The 20537-nt window shown below is 44.8% G+C and overlaps 1 protein-coding gene across 2 annotated transcripts in view; it reads left to right on the plus strand.

The window, feature by feature from the left end:
• Positions 1-20537, plus strand: part of TCEA2 (transcription elongation factor A2) — a 360970-nt gene that overhangs the window by 271664 nt on the left and 68769 nt on the right. For both annotated transcript variants that reach the window (XM_085614606.1, XM_085614605.1), the window contains exons 7-8: positions 7643-7797; positions 16476-16622. In XM_085614606.1, coding sequence (XP_085470732.1) covers positions 7643-7797; positions 16476-16622 — 302 coding nt within the window. The remainder of the gene's footprint in view (positions 1-7642; positions 7798-16475; positions 16623-20537) is intronic.

Here is a 20537-nt window from a genome sequence, read left to right on the forward strand (position 1 = left end):
GGTGGTTCTGCCACGGCTTCTGTATTTCTTTACCAAACTCCCTCTATATATAACACCAGCATTCTTCCAAACTCTGGAAGGGGTGGTGAGGGGACCCATCTGGGGGTCTTCCCGTAGCTGAGTTGCCCTCTGGAAACTCTATCTGCCAACAAATCAGGGAGGACTTGCATTACCCAATCTAGAACAATGCTATCTTGCTGCACAGCTGCAGAGGGAGGCTCAGTGGTTTTCCGAGTGGCACCTATCAGATACGGCAACGCACCTACCTCCTTTGTCCCATCAGGCCCTTCTCTCATTATTCCATCCTGTAATAACCAGGAAACGCCAAAACAGTTACTTCTTAATGTAGCATACAGATGCTATCGCAGAAGCTTGCTCATCACGCGAGATACAAAGCCATACGCCCCAGTGCTGCTGCTACTAGGTATGCCTAGGGGTCACACAGCTATCGCGACCTAAGAACTAAGACACTTGAGTAATGGCAGGATTCACAAGACCGAAGATCTGTACCATGAAGGCAATCTGATACCATTTGCCTCCCTGATGGAGAATAATGGGCTTCTGCCAGGACAGTTCATCATACATCGCACGATTATAGCAGCATTGAACAAACGCAGGGGTGATATTTCAAAAGAGCTCCCAACACATCTAACTATCCAATGCTTACATGTCATGGGACAGGGAGTCACCTAATTAGATGGTTCACTGCCTCCCTCAGGCACCCCACAGCGACAGCGTTACTCCCCTTGCGGACGAGCTGGGAGAGGGACCTTCAGCATCCCATCACAGACGCTGAGTGGAACAAGGTGCTGGAGGGGCAAATAGTGTTTCACGTAATATGTGTTTCCGCTTAATACTATATTTTATAATACAGAAGGTATATCTTACCCAGCAAAGATCAATAAATATTTCAGCAACGCAGATCTTACTTGCCCGCAACACCACACCACGGACGCGGATCTGTTACACATCGTATGGATCTGCCAACATTTGAGGGAGTACTGGGAATTGGTGGTGACATCATTAAACCGCTACATTGGCCGCACTGTACCCCTCTTCTGGGAAGCATGTATCCTGCATCTCTATAGTAGAACTAAGAACCAAGTGACTTCTCGTTTTATTGCTCGGGGGTTAATTGTGGCCAAACGGTTGATTACCAAAAGGTGGCGTTCCTCTGAACCAGCCGTCACGCTTGCTTGGAATTGCTCATTACAGGTATGGGCCTAGGCAGAAAGTGTGGATCTGCGTAGAGAAGATGTGCTGGGGTTACGCAAAACACCAATCACAACACACTGGGACACGATATTGCAGGAACTGCAAGAAATAGACAATACCTCTGAGTCAGATTGGTCTTAAAACCAGAAACTGTGAGTGCAATTGAGCAACTGCTCACAAAAAGAACAACAAAATAAAGATACGTCCAAATAATGCACATCGTAAATATATTAAGAGGAGGCTACATGGCATGATGCAGATGCACTCTTAGGCCTGTCGCTGTGGGGAGTGTTCAAACTCGCAAGAGGTGCCATGTTAAGTAAAGTTATAACCCTCGTTATATTTTAGTTGTCCCCAACCTTATTATCCACCTCTCAAAGTAACAATTCAAACTACAGTACAGTTGCAGCTTAGAAGTAGGCAGAATTTGCATTTGGCGACCGCTAGCACACAAAATTAAAGAGATTTAATGAGCCGTGAAATATGAATCATACTGTCATATGCAGAGTCCTGCACTATCAGTGTTGCAATAGCAAACTTTTCTGTAACACTTGTATAATGATTGCAGTCAAATGTGTGCTATAGGGGCATATGTATCAAGTGCAAGTCCTTAATAGTGATTTTTAGCGAATTACTACTACTACTGCTTGAAGTTGGTGGTAATTTGCGATTTCTTATGGCAAATTCGCACAACTTGGCTACTTTCGGAATTGCATTTAAGGAATCGCAATTTGCGATTCCTTAAATGCATTTGCAAAATAGTAAATCGCAAATTTTGCGATTCCCTATTTTACGATGGCCTTTTGGGATGATACATCCCAAAAGGCTTTTTCCCGTTCGCAAACGGGCCGATTCTGGCAATCCAGGAGCAAGAGGTGAAGCCTTTCATGATGAGCATAAGAGGTCGCATTCAAAACAGAGGTTCTGCTACCAGTTACTTAGCTGGTCTCCTTCATAAGGTTGTTCCTGCATGAAGCCTTGTTTTTGCTCAAAGTGTTACAATAAGTAGAAAACCTGCAACGTGCACAAGAAAGCCAACCAGGTTTTATCCTGCCACTCAGTCTGGCTTGAAGTCGCAAGAGATATCTATTGAGGGGTGTGACGTTTTCAGGCTCTAAGCTGGTTGTGCATTTGGTTGTGGCACACCCCAGAATTCCTGGGCTGCCATCGATCTGTAGCTAATATTGGCCTTTAAGGAGGTCGTGCTGCAAATTTTCCAATCCCTAACTGTTCCCTCTGGTGCGGCTCTGGGCCTCACGGAGCTACAGATGCTTCCAGTTTAAATTCCATCAGCATGAACTTCCCCATTGTTGATTGTCTTCTCAGGTCCATTCCTGAACCCATACCAAAGCTGGTCCAGACTTCCACTCCGGCATCAAAGTCAAGGCAATTCCTTCTGTGGTGATTCCACCTCTGTCAGCGTAGATCCAGGATCCAATTGCGATGCCAGTTTGTGATTCTGATCCAGTGTCCACCCCTGCCAGGCCTATGTTGTGCTAAGAAATAACTAAGGAACAACCAGTGGTTGTAGCGTCATGCCTTCAGCCTCTGCCTTTCCATCAACACCATTAGTAACAGAGCATAGAATCTCTCTTCCATTCTGACACTGATGCGACTGATAACTATGGACCTTGTTGTGACAGATGAGCTCCACCCTGACAATGCGCACGCCAGTCAACTTTCCATACCTAACTGTCATAGTTGTAACAAATGCATCATTGCTGTGCTGAGGAGGCTATCTGGGGGGGTGTACATTAGAAGCCTCTGGTCTTCAGCGCGTATCGCCAGCTCCACATCAGTCTTTTGGAGCTTTAGGTGATATGCCTGGTGTTGAATACCTTTCTACCGACCATCAAGGAAGGACTGGTACCTAAACCCAAATCTCTGCAACATACACCTGAATCTCCACTACCTACACCTCCATGCATGGAGATTGAACGATGACATTTGACTTCTTTTGATTTTTCATCTGTAGTGGTAGATGTACTTATTGGAGCCAGACACCCACCCACTAAATCCATCTACGCCAGGCACTGGGAATACTTTGTGGCCTGGTATGAGGTCTGTATTTCAACAGCCTGAAGGCCAAACATTTGGATGCATTGCCTGTGTTGTTGTTGGTACAGCATGGCCTTAAAGTGGGCATAGGCAAGTGTTGCTTGTTTGCCCTTTTTAACCTTGTTATGTTTGCCTGACAGCCTTGACCCTTTTAAATCACCTGTTAGCGTTATGTGAAGGAATTGATGCACATGTTTCTTCCAAAGTCAATTCTCGTGCCCCAGTGGGACCTAAATTTAGTCCTGACATTCTTTTTAAAAAAAACAATAAAATCTTTTTTATTAAACAAGCCCATGATATCACATACATTGATTACAAGGCACACAGCTAAAAATTTCCGGACATAGTTACACATATCATTATTTCAAGGCTAGCGCCACATTATAATTACCATCCAGCTCTTACAGGTTGCCACATAGCTAACATTGGCTCAATTTAGACAGTCTGCCAAGCCCTGGATCATCTTTATTCACAGGTTTCGTCTGTGCCCTCTGATTCGCCTAGTGTTGAAATCTCACCTATGTTTCTGAGTCCTGACATTTTTATGTGTGCTCTATTTGAGACTATGCACAGTTTGTCGTTATTTCTTCTGATGATCAAGACAACCTTTCTTGTTGCAATCACTTCTGCGCACTGCATGAATGAATTGCAGGTACTTTCTGTGCAACCTCCCTGCACCATTTTGTTTTCAGACAGCTTGGTGCTGAGAACTTTGGTTGCCTTTCTGCTGAAGCTGGTCTTCTCTCATCCATATCAACCAATCAGTTAGCCTGCTGACATTTTTTGCTCCGCAACATCCCTTGAAAGAGGAGGAGAAGCTCCACCAACTTGACCCTAAGAGAGATGGACGTGCTGCAGTGACCATACAAAAGCCAATTTTGTGGAGGATCAGTTCTTAGTAGGGTTCGGTGAGTCCAAGAAAGGTAAGGTGATGCAGAAGATGACTCGTTTCAGTTGAGCAATCTTCTGCATTAAAATCTGCTATGCATTGGCTAAGAAGGAATACTCTAAATGCTTGTGGGATCATTCCACCAGGGACCAGGCCACTCTGACATTATTAGCAAGGGGCTCCTGTTTTGGACATCTGTCTGGCTGCAACATGAACAGTGGTACCATTTTCATGAAAGACTACTACCTTGAATGGTCCAATAAGAAGACCATTTTCTCCACTCGGTTCTGCAAGACTGGCTAGTCCAAGGCCACTCCTCAGGCCCTTCTCCTTTGAGTGTTACTATTGTGGTATCTATTCTCAAAGTAAGGACCCTGCTATTACAAGTATCCATCAAAAAAACAAGTTGCTTACCCTTGGTAATGCTGTTTCTGGGGGATTCTTAACTTCAACTTTCTCACTGCCAGCCTCTTCCAGATTCTGTGGAGTTTTGGAACATCATAATAAGGTTCCAAGTTAGGTTTTGGCACACTGTCGCCTGTAATATGTTCGAAGTACTCCATGTCTGAGAGTGCGGAATGAGAAAGGTTAAGAGCATAGGGGCAGCACTTATATGGATCTCCACTTAGTCACTTCTGCAGTGATGTGTGGTCACTACAGAGCAATGCAGCATCACCTTCTAGCACTCATGGTGCATTTTTGGAAAAAATCTCTGGATCCAGTCTGGCACCTAGAAATAATTTAAAGTTCAAGAAACTGTAGGTAGAGTATCCCCATGCTGTAACCTGCTTATATTTTAAAATTTCAAATTCTGGAGAAGATGAACTATCCTAGGTGTTAATTTATTTCTAATGGTTGTTCACACAGATTCCTTATCTGAAGTTTATCTCCAGGCATCAAACTGGACAGGGACTTTTTCTTAGCTGTATCTCTTGACCGGCATCAGGAAGCACAGCACAACCATAGTAAGTCATTTTAGGAGTACCATATATGGTGCCACTGGTGACAGTCACTTCTCTTTTTTCCCATGGCTCACCAGATGCAGGATCTAAAGCCTCTGATGTTTTCCATAGTTCATTTTCAAACTTTCTCATGAATTTTCTCTTTTTTGAGATTGATGCTGTCCTCAAAGTCTAATGCTTCAAGCTGTGCAACTAAACTTGCAAGCTAATGGCTGCAACACATCCCCTCAAAATACAAATATGTATGCCTTGGGTCCTCTTAGCTCTCATCCATTTTGTGATAGCTGTCATGATGCAATTCAGGAGTTGAATACAGAGCTTGCCCGTGACTCTGCTAAAAGGAGTGCTTGGCCTCTGACCAGATCCAGTACTCTGACACAAAGCCATTCTTCAAATACAACACTGGCTTCACAGGAGAGTAAGTGCAGAAGACCATAATGGTTAAACTAATCAGAACTGATCTACATGCTGCAACCCATACAACAGGAAAGTCTCCTTGCGTGGTGCTTCCTAGAAACAGCCATTCTAGAGTTGGTACTTCTGCATCAAATTTAATGGAGCCGTCATGCCTAGTTGAGTATCTGCCTCAAAATTGATCATTTTGATTATGGCACCATTGCTGACGTCAAGCCCCTCGTTATTGACTAACTCAATTATGAAGATGGCTTCAGGGTTTTTTTTTTTTACCTTTTTGGATTAGACTCCTTACTCTTTATTCCTTAAGAATGAGCTACCTAGGGATGAGCATAACAAGAGTGAGGCTAAGAATGTCCGCCCAGTTTCCAGACAGATTTTGTCCTTTCATAAAGTCAAACATTGTTCTCCAGGCAGATTCTGTCCTATTATAAAGTCACAAAATGAAAGCAGGCTCTAAACTTACGAAAATAAGTTTTCTTACGGTAAATGTCGGCATTGGCTGATCAATCTTACTTTACTGGAGTCACCTGTCAGGCAGCTGAGACACTGGACATTCCTCTTCATATTGAACATCCTGAAGCAAATCTTTTTACCAATGTTACGCCAAGAAAGCAGACCTCAAGGCCATTACTTTTCAAGGAATTTTTAATGTGCTCCCTTACAAATGTGTAGGACAACTTGGAGTCTGCCCAGGCAATTACTGATGTGGTCTTCAGAAAGTATACTCCTACACCTGTTTTGTGTACGCTTCTCCAGAGAGTCTAGTGATGCAGATGTCATCTACCAAACAACCTTTCCTTTGGTACCTTCTTACCAAGAAATGTACAATTTTTGCCGCAGCAGTTCCGCCCAAAGATCTTCCGATACTTTTTGAGATTCAAAAAGTTATTTTCACCAGAGAGTACCAGGTTGCTACACAAGGTATGGCATAGTTGCCACTCCATGTGTTTCGTAGTCTCTCAAGAAGTGGGTTGATTACAACAGAACCCAAATGTGATGTTTCTCAACAAATTCTTCAAAAATGATGAGTGCTGAATGACAGACCTGCCACAGATTATGCATACTGTTCAAATTCATAACTTACTGAACCATTAGGACTCTTACTTTTATATCCTATTTGTAGTGGATTGCAGGAATTGTCTGGGATTTGTTATAATGAAGAGTACTACCATGTAGCTGTCATTGATTTTGGCTGCCCCCACTGTGTTCACAAAGGTCATGGCAGTAGAAAAACCTCATTTGCACCACCAAGATATACATCAATAGCAAGACTGTCTAAAGCAGATCTATGAGGGCTGGATCCCTACCATATTTTCTGGATAATCTCTCACAATGTAAATTAGTTACTTTATTTTCCATTCTATGCAGATCGTTCTTATTTGGATATCCCAAAAATGTAATTGGTCTTACCTTCCTAACATACGTTGGGCACCCTGATCTCTACCCTTATCTGTTTGGTCAAGGTATCTTATCCTAAGTTGTTATGGCGTCACCTACCGTACCAATTCTGAAGTACTTCACCAATACAGGTTAATAACTAAATTTCACCCACTGTAGTGGCTCCTGTGCTTAGCCCTTCAACCTTTTCAGTTGCACAAACTGAACTTCCATTTCATTGACTATGTTTCGGCCACAATAATAACACAGTCTTAGAAGGACAAAAGAAATACTGATTGGTGAGATTTAGCCAAGGAATGTGTATAGTCAGAGACTGAGTCTCATGTTTCTACGCGCTAACTTCTGATCTTGTCAAGGACTATTTATCCAAAGTCTGGCAATGGCTTGGACATCCCGAGCATAGAACTGATGAGGTTTATGGACTAAGAGTATAGGAGTGACTATGGTGATTATTTCTACAGGTGGTACATTAATTTGACTAACCTACATTTCTACCACATAGCTAAATTTGAGGAATTTAGGGAACGTACTTCACTCACTAGGTAAGTTATCAACCCACAGTGTTTAGTATAGAATCAAAAGCCTTAAAGAATGTGTGAGTTATTACCTTATGGATTATAGTATTGCAAATATTGCTCTATTAATTTTACGATCATTCTAATTTCGTATGGTAATTTTGTGAACTCCTTAACTTTTCTCCAACGTATCTACCAAGAAATTAAAAACACAGACCTTAGGTATAAGAATCGAGTGCGGAGCAGGATTTCAAACTTAAAGGACTCCAGAAATCCAGAGCTAAGGAAGAATGTTTTATGTGGAGCAATAACCCCGGAGCAGATTTCGCAGATGAGCTCTGAAGTAAGTGGAATAATTTTCCTTCCAATGTTTTCTTCCATTGACAAAAGACAGCCAAACAAAATGTTGTGCATTGTAGGATCCATGTTCATAGTCAGTATATTGAATGTTTCCTCCTGTATGCAGCAACCTCAGAACACTTTTTTATAGAGTAAAAACCTTCCAAGTCTTGAAATAGATGTAAAAAAGTGCCATTTTCCAAAAAGGCATTCAGCTGCTATAGATCCAAAACAGGCCAGTTTATTCCAAAATCTTATCTCTAGTCATAACCAAATTTAAATAATACTTAAGGCATAATTGCAGCATCTATTCAAAATCTGTGCTGATGTGCTAGATTTGACCTTTCAAACTCTTACATGACAGAGAGAAACATGAAAGTATAGGGGCCTGTCATGTCAAAGGCCTGCAAGGCTGAAAAGCATGCACTACACCTTTAAGGATCCAACAGGTTCCATCTCCCAACATGCACTGTGCTGACAGTTTGGCAAATATTATTCATTCTGATGGATACTTCAACCTGCAGATTCCTCACCATGTGACTAATCTCATGCACCAGACTGGATCTGGAGATTTTCTTCTCAGCAATTTCCTCGTGCACTGGTAGGTGACTTCATGCGGCTCCTATTCGGGTGCGCTCCGTCCCGTAAGGGTTGTTGGGGCCACATATAATTTCTACCTCCACGTGTAGACGCCTGTCCTTTCTTTCTGCGCCTGCTGTAGTGGACCTGGCATCTGCTCCCTCAATTTCTAACATAGTTCATTATTAAATATAAATTCTAGTGTGTAAGGGATGTCTTCCCCTAAATCAACACGTTTTAAACCATGTAAGTATTGGCACATATATATATTGGTGATGGACCCTCATTAGGTATGTTTGTAGTGTCTGGGCTTTTGGCATGACTCGAACTTGAGTGGCAAATGTGCTCAGATAAATCCAAAGACGGTTTAGGCCCAGGGGCAACAGGCTACCAAATACCCAATCCCCACCCCTCCTTCTGCCACTGCAGCAAAACCCCTGTAGTTATTCCTCATCAGCACAAGGTAACCTAGTTGGAGGCTGGATAAGTTGGCAACTCTGCATGCAACAAGGCATCACATTAGACAGATGGGTGCTTCGGCTTGTCCAGCATGAATATGCCCTACCCTTAATTTCCATCCCTCTGAACATGTCATGTACAACTTAGTGACTTTTTTAGGACCACTTGTCCATTCTGCAGAAGCACGTTCAGGCTCCCTTGGACCAGGGAGCCATAGAGATGGTACCAGCATCAGTGGTGAGGACAGGCTGCTACTCCTTTTTTTCTGGTGCCAGAAAAGGACAGAGGACTTTTTCCTTGTTTAGTCCTTCACCCTCTCAACATCTTCCTGAAGAAGGACAAGTTCAAGATGCTCACCCTGGCCCAAGTTCTATCAGCCCTGGATCCAGGCAATGGAGTAATTGCACTGGATCTGCAGGACGCTTAATTTTATATCTCTATCTGGCAGACCCACATATGCTACCTGCGGGTTCAGGTAGGCCACAAGCACTTTCTGTTTTCAGAGCTCCACATTGTCCTTACTAGTGCCCTTGAGTGTTCACGAAAGTGATGGGGGTGGTTGCTGCACATCTTCAGAGGTTGTGAATACCAGTCCTTCCATACTTTAGTGACTGGTTGCTAAAGGCGGGCTCGTCTCAAACAGTTGTGAACCGCCTCCCGACGAAGGCTGACCTGTGGACATCCCTGGAGCTTTCCATCAACATGCAAAAGTCACACCTGACTGCTTCACAGAGGCCTCCTTTCATTGTAGCCATCCTGGACATGGTGTTCTTTCAAGCTTTCCCTCCTCCTCAATGGCTCTAGGACATTTTGGTTATGTTCCTGATGTTTCAACTATTGACCTGGGTCTCAGTGAGAGCAGCATTAGGACTTCTTTGTCTCCTGACCTCCTGCTTTCTATTATTGGACAACACCAGGTGACATATGCTGGCTCTGCAATCTGAAGTTTCAGTGGGCTCAGCACCAAGGAAATCTTTCAGATCTCATCCAGGTGTCGGAGAGACTGTAAAAGGCCTGTAGTGGTGGCTAGTGGGCCGTAACTGGACCAGTGGTAGACCTCCATCTCTACCCTACCCAGAGCTTATCGTCTTGATGGATGTATGTTGTTGGGTTGAAGCGGTCATCTTGGAGAGGTGGAGATCAGTGGACACTGGTCTCTGGCAGAAACCCGCTTCAGTATCTATCTGTTGGAGTTGCAGACAATTCACTTGGCACTGAAAGCCGTCTTCCAGTCCATCATGGGAGAACGGTTGCAGGTCCTTAGGGACACCACCACCTCCATGTGGTACTGCAGCAAGCAGGGCAGGGTGGCAGTCGTGGGTACTGTGACAAGAGGCTGTATGTCTCTGCAACTGCGATCAACAGGGCTCCCTCGTCATTGAGCACCAGGCAAGAGCTTTAAACACTAGGGCAGATTAACTCAGCCGGCATTGCCTAGCGGATCACAAATGACAGCTACAGAGGTGGCACAGGGCATCTTTCAGCAGTGGGGAGAACACATACTCAATCTATTTGCCACCACTGAGAATGCGTTGTGTCCAAACATTTATGCATTGGAGTTCCTATGGTAGTTCTCCCTCAGAGATGCCTTTTGGTTGGACTGGCACTTGGGACTCCTGTACACCATCCCACCTCTACCTCTGCTGCCCAAAGGTCTGAAGAAGGTCAGGAACTTCTCGGCCCAAGTCATTCTAGTGGCTCTGGATTGGGCCAGGACCGTGTGGTACCTAGAACGTCTGACCATGAACACCTGTCCACAGATTTGGCTGCATCCTCAGGAGGATTTTCCGTCTCAATAACAGGGCAGGCGCCAACACCCGAGCCTGTACAACTTATACCTCCATGCTTGGAGATCGAGGAGTGACAGGTAACTTTGTTTCACCTTCCCTCTGAGGTAGTCAGTGTCATTCTGGCAGGCAGGTGATCCTCCACCAATACCGTATAGGGCGCTGGGAGAGGTTTGTTGTGTGATGTGTTCCTCTAGTCATGTTCAGTCCCTGCAAGCCCAGTTATGAGATGTCCTTCTTTTCTCCCTTTCTTCAGCCCAGCAAAGCCCTGCTGTGACTACAGTTAAAGGTTATCTGTTGGCTCGCTCGGTCTTTGTACGGTTACCTGATCAGCCATCTTGGTTTAAATCACGTATTGTAATTTGCATCCTAAAAAGACTGACCAAAATGTTTCCACCAAAAATAGTCTGTGATGCCCCAGTGAGATCTGAATTTGGTTCTCACTTTTCTAATGTGTGTCCAGTTTGAACTGATGCACAGTTGCCCTCTGAGGTTATTAACCCGGAAGAAAGTTTTTTCTCATAGCGTTCATGCTGGCTTGTCACATGAGTGACCTAAAAGCACTATCTGTCCAGCAACCATGCACAACCTTCATGCGAGGTGCCCAGACACCGGAGACAGCACAGAGCTGGACAGCTCAACCTAGCGGTTCTCATGATAATTTCTGGCAACATTTCCAGAACCAGTCTAGCGCCTGGGGAGCATTCTAATGTGTTGAATCTGCAGTTTGAAAATACATGTCCTGCAAGCCAAGATATTTGTCATTTATCTTGGCTCTCTGTATCCGTGCATTCCTCGTGTGATTGCTTGGTCACTCCTCTGTTGCTCCTGGGTTGATCCATACTGTGGTTTACTGATGGTATGACCATGCCTCCAAGTTTTGACTTCTTTTGCTCTTGGGAGGACTCCATACATTTAGTTGTGATTTAACAGTTCTTACAGAGGTTAGACTCCGACCATAGCTCCTTGGGGAGCACTTACTTTTGGCCTCCATGCAAACCTTGGAAGTCTTATCATAAACAAACTGCAATAGAAGGCGTGAACGGTAGGCCTGGGCGGCAAATTCCGTTCCGCTCACGGAATTTGCGTAATTTCGCGTTCTGCGGAGAACGCGGAATTGCTAAAAATTCTGCTTTCCGCGATTTCGCGAAATTTTTGCTTGTTCGCGTTCTCAAAATGCATGTTCGCGAGATATTTCTCCTCGAGCATGCAAACAGCAATTGCGAACAGGAAAAAAGCATCGCGAACAAGCAATTCCGCGTGTTCGCGGAATTTCTGCGTGTTCGCGGAGATTTTTTACCGTTTCGCGGAGATTTGCGTAACGCGATTACGCAAATTCCGCCCACCCCTAGTGAACGGTATAAAGGCCACCAACAAAGACATGGGCTCTTCTAAAATTTGACAGAGGCTTATATACGCTTTCTGCGTAACTGTCGCTCCCACTTTCTCTTGAATAGGTCTTCATGCGTAGAATGCTGCTTCATTCTGCTGCAACAAGTTTGGAGCAAACTCTTGACATCACTCATAACATGACAACTGATACTTTAGTTTACACAGTAACCAAAACCCTCCACATCCATGCACTGAAAGATTGGGTTCTACCTGGTCACTCACTTAGAGAAGACACATTCAAGATGCTCACCTTGTCCCAGATTTTTTCTGCTCTAGACCCAGGAGATTGGATGGTTTCTCTGCGCTTGCAGGACATGTATTTCCATGCCTACTTTCTGAAGTTCCACAGTTGTTCTCTGCAGTACACAGGGGTCAGAATACTTCCAAATTGCCATGCTACCTTTCAGCCTTTCCTCTACCCCTAGGGTGTGGATGAAAATTATGCTGGTGGTTGCTGCGCACCTTCAATGATCAGAAATACTTGTGTTCTCATACGTTGATGATTGACTGCTCAAGAAAGATATTTACCAGAGTCATTCATAGACCAGCTCTGGATGACGACCAAACTTCTGACATCTTTGGGGTTTCAATCACGAGCTAAAGTCTCACCTGAGTGCCACACTGAGGCACTGGGGTTGTCTGAATTATGGTAAATTTTAAGGCCTTTCCATCGCTGCAACAAGTCTAGGTCATTTAGGATATGATCCCAATATTTTGGGCGCAATCCTCCTAAAAGCAGTCCTTGCAGTGGGCCCCGCATTAGGGCTTCCTCTCTGATTCCTACAGATCTTGCAGGAGACTGCTCAGGATCTCCTGTGGTGACATACAAATGCCAACCGGACTGTTGTAGGCCATGTGTCCTTTCCCTTCCAGACTTCGTGGTTGTGACATTGCTGTGGTGGGGGTCAGCTGGGAGCGGCGGCGATCAAAGGTCGCTTGTTTCCAGGTGAGATTCAGATTCACATCAGTCTTTTAGATCTGGTCCTGAAAGCATTTCTACTAATCATCAAGCGGAGACTGGTGCAAGTCGTAATGGATAATGTGACTCCCATGCGGTACTGCAGCAATTAGGATGGAGTGGGGCCCTGTTTCCTGTGCCAGGAGCCCTATGCAAGTGGATAAAGAAGTAGAACTCTTTCTGGTAGCTAACCATCAGGCAGTGTCAGAGCATTGGATCTAAGCAGACATCCGCTGGTGTATCATGGGTGGCATTCCAATTGGCAAGTGGCATCTTTGAGCAGTGGCTTATGGCCTGATTAGAGTTGTTTAGCAGTGACAACTTTAAAGTGCACTGGAGTTTCCTCCAGGAAGTCACTAGCAACTGCGATGGGAAATGTATGTCCAGTATGACTTTCTACTCCTCCCTTGAGTTTTAAGGAAAGTCGGGGCAATCCTAGTCCAAGTCATCTTAATAAACCTGGCCTGAACCCAGAAACTATGGTCCCCAGAGCTCCCGAGCTTCAGTATTTGTCCTCCAACCGGCTACCACTTTGAAATCAACAGGAGGGTGGACCCTGCACCCAAGTCTCCAACATACTGCTCTAGGAATGCAGATTCAGCTGTGAAAGTTAAATGCATTTGATCTTTCGACCACAGTAATTATTGTTATCCTTGCAGCTTGATGCCCTTCTACAAAGTCCATCTACCTGGGTTCTGGGAGACGTTTGTTGCCTTGAATGATGCCTGTCTTCCTGACCCTGTGTAGGCCAAACATTTGAATATGTTGTTTATTTTATCTTTTGCACCCCAAGGCCTGGCAACGGGCACAGTTAAGGGTTTTCTGTTAGTCCTTTCGGTTTTGGTTACCTTATCAACCATCTCCATTTAAATCAGCCTTTGTGATGCGTTTTATCAAAGGTCTCACATATTTCCCACTAAGCCACTCTTAATGCCATAGTGGTACTTGAAGTTAGTGTTGACATTTCTTATGTGCACGTCATTTGAGCCAATGCACAGCTGCTCACTGCGCCCAATGATGCTCAAAACAGACTTCCTAATTGTAGTCACCTCTGTGTGCCACATGAGTACACTGAAGGCGTTCTTGGTGCAACCGCCCTATACCACCTTCCGTCTGAAAAAGTTTGTGCTGATGACAAAGCGGGCATACGTTGTGATGCCTTTCCACGTTGGGCAAACCATAACTTTGGCAGCCTTTTTCTCTGCACCTCATCCTTTGAAGAAGGAGGAGAGAATCCATCATCTCGATCTGAAAAGGGCTTTGTACTTTAAAATTGTCAGCATAAAGGACCATTGTGCAGATAACCAGCTCTTTGTAGATTTTTCTGAAGCAGAGAATGGGAAGGTGGTGCAGAAAAGGACTTTGTCAAGATGGAAATTCCTCTGAAATAAAATCTGGCATGTGCTGCCCAAGAAGCAACCCCTTGACGGCATGCAGATTCATCCCACTAGGGCCTAGGCCGCAAAGCGGAATTGGCAAGGGAATGCAGATTCTGGATATTTGCAGGGCTGTGATGTGGCAACTGGAGCCCTTGTTTATAAAACACTGCTGCCTTGATGACTCTGTCTGACTAGAGGACTATTTTGCATGCTTGGTCCAACAAGACATTTTGGTCTGAGTCCACTCCCCAGTCCCTCCACTTTTGGGAGGTATGGCTATGGTATCTATTCTTAGACGAGGAATCTGTGGTTTTAGATATACATCAGAAGATCAAGTAACTTACCTTCAGTGTTACTCAATGGTTGATGCTCTACCTATTCGCAGTTTCCCTACTGCTACCTGCCCCATTCTGTGGAGTGGATTCCAAAAATAATGTTCCAAGTTAGGTTTTGTCACCTGCAAAATCTGTGTCAGAGGGTGCAGAACGGTCAACCTTAAGATACTCCCACCAGCGGATAGGTGTGGTGCTTTATGCTGCTCCTCTCAGTCACTCCAAGGTCATTGTGGATCCACACAGCGCTGCCTATCGACTCTCAAGAGAATTGTTGAAATAACGTCTCTGGATCAGATCTGTCGCCTGGTGTTATTCTTAAGATGAGAAAGCTGGATAACATTAGAGTCTCAGCATAAAGAGCATTATCGAAGGTAAATAACTACATTCTTAGTATTATTCTACAATGCAGTGTAATAAAATCCATGGCCTTGGTGGTGGAGGGCACTTCTTTTCATTCTCTGTCTAGTATGTAATCTACACCAGCACATTTTTCAAATCAAGATGATTCATGCCTTTTAACATTCAGTTTACAGCTTATAGTACTGTAGATTCACATGCTCCACTGCTTGGAAAGTGCTATTAGCGGTTTATTGTACTAAGGTTTCCCGCACATATACAGACACCAGCTTTCTGATTAAGCAAAATATATAAGAGGTGAGTCTGGGTACCATTGCATTGTGGGTTTTGGGGGACTGACCTTGAGCCATTCTGCACACACTAGATTCCTAAACAAACTCTTATAGGAAACACAAGTTATAGTATTTCTGAGATAGAAACTAGGAGGCAAGAAATTGCTCAGCATGTGATCTACAACACTTCGAGCTTTAAACTGAGCGATACAGCTAAGGAACGTTTTCCTTATCTATATCTTCTCTTGCTTTAAGGGATTTTCTCAGAGCTGCTCTGTCAGAAGAGTGATCTCCTTTTGATAAACTTTGAAGCTTTTTCTGCCCCTCCCAACCTTTACAGCATGTTTTCACTATGTAATCGGTGTTCAATATTAGCGTATACCCGAAGCCCTGTCTCCATTACTATAGGCTGGTCTTTCTGCTGTACCCTGCAAGGAACTCATCTGGCTCCCCATTGTCATGATTGACAGAAATGAAAAAAACTGCAGTTTTAGGGTAAAGTCAGAACATCTGTTGTTGTCTGGTCCTCGTCATTTTTGTAGTTCTCCCATAATCATCGATTTGTCTTGTAGAAGGGCTGCATGTGGCTATTTGTAACCTCCAGCTGCCAATAAAAAATAGGTAAGGAAAGCAGTCAAAGGTATTTTTTTGCCTTGGGCCAGCTCTGGACATCTATCCCCTAGTTTCTTGTACCTGGTTTCTTATCTGCGTGTTGTGGAACTCATCATTCTTCTCCATCTGCAAACCATATAACCCTATACTACAATTTCAAAATGTTACCTCATCGGTGACTCCACCCACCACAGCCCACTTCCACCACCATAAGCATGGATTAAGTTTGCAGAGCCAGACAAAGGGTATGCCGGGTCTGCAGAGTGGCTGAGTGGTGTGCCAGGGATGGCCAGGAGCATGCCGACCTAGCCTGGGAATTTGGAGTGCCTGGATATTTGGAAGAGTGTTAAAACATTTTTGCGTTTTGCAGAGCCAGACTTTGTTAACACAAACCTTATTTGAACATAACTAAGGGAATGCAGAGCCAGGCTGAAGGAAGCACAGTTTGAAAAATAAAAATATTACTTGTGAAACATGTTCTTGGTATAGCCTACATATATTGAGATTAGGCTTACGAGTAAGTCACGTTTACTTCTTGATTTTACTTGACAGGAAATGGCAAGCAAAGAGCTAAAAGAGATCAGAAAAGCAATGACAAAAGAGTCAATCCGAGAGCATCAGCTGTCAAAGACAAGCGGCACAGAGACTGACCTATTCCTGTGTACCAATTGCAATAAAAAGAACTGCACATACACTCAGGTAAGCAATATTTACACCACAGAGTCTAATTGCACACCGTCCTTTGTGCTGCTCTAATGCTTTCTTATTCACAAGCTGAAGAGCATGGAGTGGTAGGTTTGAGGCATTATTGAATATTCAGTAACTGATCTTTGCATAACTGTGACCATATAGTTCAGAGACCTATGTGCCAGCAGCTGATCTCTGGTTTAACCTGCAGGCCTCAAGTTTGAATCATAGGAGGGACAAGTCAGACTTTATCTTTTTGAGTTCTATAATTGTTAGCATTAGATTTTTAGTTTATCAACAACACAACTAACATGGACAGTACAGATCATATAACTTGCTTTAAACCATTTCTTATCTGGCCGCAATAAGAACCCACCCACTCCCCCATCCCCCTCCTAGTCCCCAGGAGTCCGCAATAATGTCCGGCAATACTACACAGTCCAGAAGGGGCTCTACAGGAACTCAATGAATCATTACCCCAACTACAAATTTCCACCCACACCCCTCAAATCACTTGGTGAGGCACAGGGATCTTAGAGACTTAGGTAAATGTGACATATTCTTTCGCTGTTAAGCAATTTCCATTGCCCTATTTCTAGTAGCCCCCAAGACAGTTTTTCCATTGCCAACAGTGTCCGTAGCCTCCCCTCTCATTCTGACATGGAGGATATCTGGTTAGTTTTCTATTGCATGGCAAGCGGTTGTTTGGCCGCAAGAGACATATTCATTGTTAATTGCCACTCCCTCAGTGATAGGCGTTTGAGCTCAGGCAATCTGACGTTGAGGCTCAGTGGTGCCGGATTTGGGCGCAATGGGTATCCAACCACCCCCCCTGATATGGCTAAACATTTCTTTCCAGAAGATCTGGTGTCAAGGGCATGCCCACCACACGTGTATCGTATCTCCTATCAGGCCGTACCCTCTCCAGCATAGTCCATCTGCGGTGTCATATACGTGTTACATTTTCACAGGTGTTGCATACCAGTCCATCATTATTTTGTACATGGTTTTGTGGTTCAGGACACTTTTACACTGTGCGCTGCACAGTTAGCTTCTCCCACTAGTGCTGCAAGGTCTTCTTCCCCAGGGCCGTTTGATTACGTGTCATATACAGCCACTCTATGACATGGCCCACCCTCGATGATATAGAATAAATATTGGACATAAGACCCGCTATATGTGGCAAACCGCTTCTCCCACGCTGTGTGGGGGTCTAAGAGGCACTGCTTTGTCTGATTGTCCAGCAGGGGTCTATTGGGAGAGGAGAAGCCCTCATGAGAGAGTCTCACTCCCGCATTACTGGCTTCAGGAACTCAGAGTAGTAGGAGACCGGTGGCCTTGCATGTTTGGGTAGCGAAGGTATGGCCCATGGTGCCCGGTTCATCACTGCTGCATCCATGTGGAACATGTAGGAACCATTCACAGAATAATCATAGCTTTGCCGCTTGATGATATTTAGTAATATCCGGCAGTCCTACCCCTCCCCATTTACTCCTCCCCTGCAGAGCATCTGTTGGCTTGCAGGACCCTTCTGGAGACCCGCGCATGTTTCCCACCCCATATGAAGGCATCTGTGTCTTTTGAAGAGCCGCATGTAATTTCCTGGGAGCACCACCGGTAAAGACTGAAAAACATACATTACCTGTAGCAGGATGTTTTGCTTGCCAACCGCTTCTCTACCCAACCAGGACAGGGAGAGCCTCTTCCATTTACTCAAATCGCTGGTAATCGCATGGATGAGTCTAGGGTAATTTGGCTTATAGATAGGCGGTGCAAAAGTGTAATGTAGATTCCTAGATATTTAACCTTCTTCTCTGCCCAGCACAGAGGTGTGGTCTCCAGAATAACCAATATGCAGGCTGTAGGGATACCATACTAAGGTTAACTTTGAAGCCAGACACTTTGCTATAAGCTTTTTGGGCCTCCATTGTGTGGGTGATGGATTGTTCGGGGTCAGTCAAGGTCAACAGGACATCGTCTGCAAACAAGTGAATCTTATGGTGGTCATCCCCAAAAGCCATGTCCCTGATATCCAAGTGTCGGCGTATGGTAGCCGCGAGGGGCTCAATGGAGCTAATGGAAGGCATAGGCAAAAGGGGGCAGCCTTTCGCGTGCGCATCTTTGGGGAAGCATGGCAGAGCCCAAGCCATTCACCCGGACAGGTGCGGTGGGGTCTTTGTAAAAATCTGATATCCAGGTTTGCATTTTCGTCCCTAGTCCGATCGCTGAGAGTAACTGGAATAGGTAAACCCAGTTGACTGTGTTAAAGGCCTTTTCTGCATCAATTGACAGGGTTGCCATAGGAATTTGCTATAACTGGTCTTTTCAATTTGATGCAATACTCGTTAGATACTGTCAAAAACATGTCTCTGGGGAACAAATCCCGACTGGTCGGGATCGACCAGGAACGGGAGGTGCGGCAAGAGCCTATTCGCGAAGATTCTCTTAAAAATTTTCAGATCAGAGTTCAGAGGTGCTATGGACCTGTAGGGTTCGCACTGGTGCGTGGGTTTACCCTCCTTGTAGATTAAGGTGATTTCCGCTGCTGCATTGAGACCGTACAAATCTCTGTTTGCAGAAAGGAATTGAACAGTATTGTCAATCTCGGGACCACCTCTGCCGAAAGACATTTATAAAAACGATTTGTGAATCAGTTAGGCGACGGAGCTTTATCAGGACACAGATCTTTTATCGCTTTCAGGACCTTTTCGGGCAACATCAATTTTCCAAGTCATCTGCTTTGGCCTGTGTCAAATCTAGGGAGAGAGGCCTCTTGCAGGAATGGCTACAATTCTTCTAAGTGCACTGGCTCCTCGGCATAGAGGGACTCATGATAGTCGTTAATGGCTATACATTTCCGTGCCCTGCCGCTCTCATTACATCCCCTTTACTCTTCACTTGTGGAATAACACCCACTGATCTGCCAGCAGGGCTACTGTCTTATTGGTTCGCTCAGAAAATAACTGCCTCAGGTAAAGTAATATCTTTTCCGCCCTCTCCGTTGTCTCAAAATTAATTAGCCCCTGAAGCGCAGCCTTCTCCGCTATACATTGGCCCCTGAAGACGCTCGCCTGAAATGCGCCCCAGATCATGGCAGTGGGCTTCTCATATATATAATTTTCTCCAAAGTAGTTCCCTATAGATTCTTGTAGTGCTAGTCGGCTGGTGTGGTCCCTAAGTATGTGATCAGATCGAACCACCACTGTGGTGTTCTTCATCCTCCTCTTTCTTGTTCATCTCCCTCCCACAGGACCCACGCATGATCTGAGAGTGTTATAGTGCCCTGCACAATGCTCGCAGTCACCTCAAGAAAAAATTGAGGCCTCCACATCAGGTTGATCCACCACCCCCAAATCAGCCGTACAATGCAGCAACTCCTGGGGGAAGGCTCCTTTTGTATATCTTTCCTGGGGGTGCCTGTCCATCTGCGCCTCTAGGGCCAAGTTAAAATCATCTACCCAGAGGAGATGTTCTGGTGCTCGTGTCTTGACCTCATCTATCAAGCTCCTGATATACTGTGCCCGCCCTCATTCGGAACGTAAGCATTGAGGATAGCCAGCTTGCGATCTCGTACCTTCCCCTCCACGTAAACATAGCACCCCTTCTGTGTATCTCTCCTAACTCTGATCAGTTTGAGTGGATAGTCCTTATGGACACCTATCCCCCCTTCTAGTAGATGAGGTTGCAAATGATTGGGTGGTGTACATCCGGTGGCTCATATAGTGCTTATCCCAGGATCTCAAATGTGTCTCCTGGAGACACATATCTGGGAGCAACCCTTTGTCCTCCCTCCAGATTATATGCCTTTTGACAGGGGAATTCAGCCCCTTCTCATTCCATGTAAGTATCATAACCATAGGGCTAGGGTGTATGAAGGATTGAAATGTCCTCCGGTGCCCCAATCATATCCGGACCGTCATATAGCAA

The sequence above is a fragment of the Triturus cristatus genome, chromosome 7, assembly GCF_964204655.1.
Source record: "Triturus cristatus chromosome 7, aTriCri1.1, whole genome shotgun sequence".
Taxonomy (NCBI): Eukaryota; Metazoa; Chordata; class Amphibia; order Caudata; family Salamandridae; genus Triturus; species Triturus cristatus.